This window comes from Petromyzon marinus, chromosome 44 (genome assembly GCF_048934315.1).
Source record: "Petromyzon marinus isolate PM22_M1 ecotype Great Lakes invasive population chromosome 44, UKy_Petmar_22M1.pri1.0, whole genome shotgun sequence".
NCBI lineage: Eukaryota > Metazoa > Chordata > Hyperoartia > Petromyzontiformes > Petromyzontidae > Petromyzon > Petromyzon marinus.
The window spans coordinates 3,897,362-3,903,361 of record NC_133710.1 but is presented as its reverse complement, the minus strand read 5'-3'; the positions used below and the strand labels follow the sequence as shown (position 1 = coordinate 3,903,361).

General features: G+C 47.5%; 1 protein-coding gene across 1 annotated transcript in view; it reads left to right on the top strand.

Annotated features, from left to right (window-relative positions):
- Positions 1–3,042: 3,042 nt before the first annotated feature.
- The window catches only part of LOC116951934 (dual specificity testis-specific protein kinase 2-like), a 53,044-nt gene continuing 50,086 nt past the window's right edge, over positions 3,043–6,000 (top strand). The window contains exon 1 of the mRNA XM_032970810.2: positions 3,043–4,303. Within this exon, the coding sequence (XP_032826701.1) occupies positions 3,974–4,303 (330 nt within the window). The 5' untranslated portion in view covers positions 3,043–3,973. The remainder of the gene's footprint in view (positions 4,304–6,000) is intronic.

Genomic DNA, 6,000 nt, shown 5'->3' with positions numbered 1-6,000 from the left:
ATCAGAAGCTAGGCAATGGTCAGTCTGGACAGTACTTGGATGGGCAACTACCGTGCATAACAGGTGATATAGGCTGCTGGACTAGTGTGGGCAGTGCAGTGGGCAGCAAAGGGCATCGTTGCGTTGTTCTTCCACGCTCCACCGCCTACACTCTCCCTGCCTTCACCAGGCAGCTGCGACCCAGCAAGGTTAAAATGTGGTCAAACACCCACAACTTGCAGGATATATGGGGAGGCCCCCCTCCAGAATTGGATTCAATGTGTGCTGTGCGTGCGCATTCGTAAATGCAAACTTGTTCCAAGCATCCATAATAGAGGGGGGGGGGGGGGGTTTCCATAAATCTGGCTGTCGCCTGATGAAGCTAGTTGTAAATACTTGCGAAACGTCGTACTCAGATTGTAAATGTTGTGGCTTGGCTCTCCAACACACCGGTTAGTGCTGTACTAGTGACGAGCTGGCACGTTCTGTTTACGTGACAACCCTTACTAGTTGGCTGTGTCGGGTGGTGGCGGGTTTTAACGACACAACATTTATATATTTACACGATCTAACCCCAAAAAAACCTTATATTTTGGATATTGGTCGTGAAAGCCTACGTGTTAAACTTGTCAAAGCACGTGGTTTGACACGTGCAAATATAATAATGTCGGTTTTTTTACATATATTAAATCTATTTCCACTGGGTGAGTCCCCTGATAATCACTCAAGCACTTGCAACGAATGGTCCCCCACATGGCCACGTAAAAGGCAGAGAGAGATAAGCTCCCAGGGCTCACAGACGAGTTCTGAGAGCGATGATGGCGTTGCGATAAACAGCAGAGGGAGCCATTGCATCGTGAGCCACTCAATGCAGTCTCAAACTTGATTCTTTGCAGAGGTTATCCGCCGTTTTTTAAGTTGCCTATGTTGCCTGTATAAGTTACACTTGTTGAAAAATGTAGGGTTTTTTTTTAAGGTCGGTGTTCATGTTGTTTCCTGCAACCTCGTTCACTGTTGTACTTTACTCCAGACTATTTAAACCTTGTAAAATGTGTGCATTGTTTCCTGCATCCTTATTCATTGTTGCACCTTACTCTATTTTAACCTTGTAAAATGTGTACATTGTTCCCTGCAACCTTATTCATTGTTGCACCTTACTCTATTTTAACCTTGTAAAATGTGTACATTGTTTCCTGCATCCTTATTCATTGTCGCACTTTACTCTGACTATTTTAACCTTGTAAAATGTGTACATTGTTTCCTGCAAACCTTATTCATTGTTGCACTTTACTCTATTTTAACCTTGTAAAATGTGTGCATTGTTCCCTGCAACCTTGTTCATTGTTGCACTTTACTCTATTTTAACCTTGTAAAATGTGTACATTGTTCCCTGCAACCTTATTCATTGTTGCACTTTACTCTGACTATTTTAACCTTGTAAAATGTTTACATTGTTTCCTGCAACCTTATTCATTGTTGCACTATACTCTGACTATTTTAACCTTGTAAAATGTGTACATTGTTCCCTGCAACCTTATTCAGTTGCACTTTACTCTGACTATTTTAACCTTGTAAAATGTGTACATTGTTTTATGCAACCTTGTTCATTGTTGCACTTTACTCTGACTATTTAACCTTGTAAAATGTGTACATTGTTTCCTGCAACCTTATTCATTGTTGCACTATACTCTGACTATTTAACCTTGTAAAATGTGTACATTGTTTCCTGCAACCTTATTCATTGTTGCACTATACTCTGACTATTTTAACCTTTTGATTTAAAGCTTTCGTGACTGCAGTAATTCATATTCTTAGTTTTTTCCGGTAAAGTCAACGGTAAAGTCAACGTGACTTTACCGAAAAAACTAAGAATATTTTAACCTTGTAAAATGTGTACATTGTTTCCTGCAACCTTGTTCATTGTTGCACTTTACTCTATTTTAACCTTGTAAAACGTCTCGAGATGGTAATTAAAATGATACTGCAGTAGTTAGTGTGCTGTGCAGTCCTCTCGGGTTGTGCTACCGCATGTCGTTTGGCACGAAATCCGACGTTTCACTCCACATGCCGGGGGCCTTCTTCAGGAAGTGAATATTCTGGGCTGGGAATGAAACGTCAGACACCATGCCAAGCAACGCGCGTTGCAAACGGGGGAAATCCATCGTGGAAGTATCCTCTTATTTACCATTAACATTGTTCCGTTCTTCCTATTATACTTGCAAATATCTACGCTGATCAGCGGTTAAGAAAAGTAGCATTGTGTAAAATTATAAAAGTATATATTTTTTTACTTTTCTAATTAATAAAACACCAAGTCACTCAACAATGCATCATTGTTCATCAGTAACAGTTTTATTAAACCCGTGAAACGAAGTAGATATGAAAAAAGGAACTGAAATTTCAACTGCTGTACACTATTGCCATTAGAACAAATACATTTATTCAAGGTATATTCAACACTAAATGATAAGCGAGAGCAATAAAAGTACTGTATTATGTGCAAACATGCCAAATCAATGCCATCCTGGTAATTATTAATTGGCATGTTTGTTTACATGACAACGCTAATTGGCTGTGTCGGGTGGTGGCGGGTTTAACGACACATTTATATTTACGAGATCTAACCCAAAAATGTTTATTATTACGGACTTACAGTCCCATATATACTTCCCAAGACGTGTTGGAAAGCGTTCGATTAAATAGTTTAGGCCGATTAACTTCTTAATCGATTAATCATCGTCCGGGTGAGCTCGTAAATTAACGCTTCAGTTTCCACGTTATGGCGGCTGCAGCAGCGGTAACGTAGCAACGACTTCCACAAACACTTTGCCGCCAAAACGCAATTGTTAATTATTTCTATTCTGATCGACGCAACGGCGCTAACGACCAATGCATTAGCACCGCTGCAGCAAACGTGCCATTGCACGCGAGCGTACGAAGCTGCGAGCGATGTCCAACGCGCTCAAAAAATATATTTTTAAAAAAACACCCCCACAAAAACCGCCCTTTGAGCTGCGCCGCTAAAAGTATACACCGCCGCTTTCACGACGTCACGCCCACGGGGTAAACATATCCCAGCGTGCACCGCGGCGTGGGTGGGGGGTGGCCGGGCGTGGCCGCGTGGAGACGGCGCCAGAAGCCGAGTTCCAGCGCAGCTCTCACCCCCCGCGTCTCTCTCGCTGCGGCTCCGGTTTCCCGGCCAGCGGTGGATAGAGCAAGCTGAAGCTTGACCAGCTTCAGGGCGAATAGGAGCGCACGTCGCAGGCGGCTCCAGCCGGTTCCCGAGGAGCAATCGAACCACAATCGGTGCAGCGAGCGGCTCCGGCCTTGACTGCAGCAGCAGCAGCTTCAGAGGCTCCAACTCGGCTCCCCTCCCCCCGAGTCCAGCTAAAAACTTCCCGTTCAGCAGCGGATAGAGCAAAGCGGCCGCAGCTTCACAGCGACTATAGAATACATTATCCAGCGGCGTCAGCTTTCTTACGGTCAAGCCTGAACGATAGCTTCAGCGTCGACTTCGCATCCAGCTAGTGGATACATATCCAGCTTCAACTCCGGCCTGCGCTGCAGCTCGATAATCATCATATCCAGAGCCCTTGAGCCTCCTGCTCCAGCGGTGGTTAAGAGCTCCATAACGAGTCCAAACTGCATCGTTCAGCGGCTCCAGCAGCTACCTTAACCTCACAATCTGCTCTCCAATAGACTCTCCGCCGCCGCCACTACGTTAGTTCCAGCTCCCGCCTAAACTACGGCTCCGTAGTAGGTAGGTAGGTAGGGGGCGGGGGGGGGTCCAAGCTTGTCGCGACGCATCCCACGGCTGGGAGTCGCGTCCATTGCGACTGCAACCCTGGATCTAGCAGCCTCGCCACCAGCTCCACCCGCGACTCCGCCTCGAGCCCAAGCCTCGACTCCGGCCTCGCCCGAGCGGGGCGGCGATGCCTCGGGCGGCGCTCGGGCGCTGAGAGTCCACGCGGTGGACGCCGGTGCCGTCGCGACGATGAACGTCAACAGCAACAAGACGGTGGCGGTGAACGTGGGCGACGTGGCGCAGCGCTGGATCGAGTCCGGCGCCCTCCTCCAGCCTCGCTCCCTGCAGCCCGACTCGGGCTCTGGAGACCGGGGGGACACGGTCCTGCCGGCGGCGGCTACCACCGCCGCCAGCAACCCTCCTGCTGTCCCTCAGGTGCCCTTCCACATCCCCGGGCTTGGCCGCCTGAGGCCGTCCTCCTACCTGGCTCTGTTCAGCGCTGTGAACAAGCTGGCTCGCCTGGACGACTTCGTGTGCGAGCTCAAGATCGGATCGGGATTCTTCTCCGAAGTCTACAAGGTGACTGACGGCAGTGGTCACACCGCGTTCTCTGGGGGTGGGGTGGGGGGTGTGAGTTGCTTCTTAGTTGTCTTAAAAGTGCACCTAGCCTGGCACAAAGCGCGGTGGTGCCGTCACCCTTCGTGGCGAATATCAGCTGCCCGCTGTTCGTGGTCGTCGTCGTGGTGATGATGACTTCTCGGTTGTGCTGAGGTCGTTAAGTTGTTCCTCACTTAGGTCATCCCACAAAGACGCGGTCGCATAGAAGTATCGTGCAACAGTGGATTTTCCAGGCGCCGCTGTCTGCTGCCGACCCAGAAGCAACGCCGGCTATAACGCCTGTGGGTGTTCGCTCTTTCCCAAGCGCTAGGCCTGTCGAGACGTGGATGATGATGCTGGGCCATTCATCAGGCAGACCAGTTTAGTGGCACAGATGTGGCCAAATCGTATACTGTAGTAGTAACTTAAGTCTCAAAACTGCAGTGTTTCTCGAAGAGTTGTAGGCTACGCCAATGACCTAGAATGAAAGAGATGCCCCATGTGGGCTTGGCATGATTTATTGCCCCTGCACTTACACTTCGGCTTTCATCGGCATCAACATTATCTGTGGTCAATCCACTTTTGGACGCAGGGCCTTCTCCACCCATGCTTGTCAACGACCGTGTAATGCAATAGTTGGCGTGAAGTTAACACATCTCTGTGTGTTTATTGTAATGTTTTGGTCAAAACTGCTGCACTGAACTTGTTTATTTTTCATTCGTAAAAATTGTACATGTAAAACAAATTGTTAACGTTGTGGATTTTTCTCTCCAACACACCGGTGGGCTGAAGTAGTAACTAACTGGCGCGTTTTGGTTTACGTGACAAACCTTGCTGGCCGTGTCGGGTGGTGGAGGGTTACGACACATTTATACTTACGAGATCTAACCCAAAAACCTTTATTATGAATAATATTGGTCGCGAAAGCCTACGTGTTAAACTTGTTTATTTCATGTTCCAGGGGCTCATGTTACAATGCACACATCATCAACTACAGTGTCTTCCTCACTGCTAGGTTGTGTGCGTTTTAAATGAAGCACACACAATAACCCCTTTTTATATAACAGAAAATTACCTGTGGTATTGCAACTGTTTTGATCAAAACGGCGGCGCCACGGTTAACTACCTCACCTGGTATACAGGAGGTCAGGGGTTCAGTCCCGACCCTGACGTCTGCTGTATTTTTTGGAGTTTGCCCCCATGGTGGTGTGGATTTTTCTCCGGGGTCCTCCGGCTTTTCCCTCCACATTTAGAGGCATTCGTTGAGAACATTTGGCCTTCTTAAATTTACCCATCATAAGCCACTTTCGTTGAGCTGTCAATTGTGGACCTTACCTGGTAAAAAAAAGAATAGTTTAGTTTTCGTATTAAGCTGCAGTGCGAATCCAACCCCAGGGGGGGGGGCCCTGCGTGTTGGTGTCTTATCCCATAAATCAACTGGAGTTATTTTCCCCGTTTTATTATTCTATAGGCTGCCCTTAGAGTGCTTCATTTGCAGTGTGCGTTGTCTTTCCTTGCTTTTGCATTATAGCTGTCAAGTAGAGAAATGAGAGATCAGTGTTTGGCAACCTGTGGTCCACAGACCACACTTACTGATCTGCAAGGCCATTGGAAGTCATCTGTAGAATTTGCGTATACTGTGATTTCATCACAAAACCCGGTGTAACCTCAGCCATCTC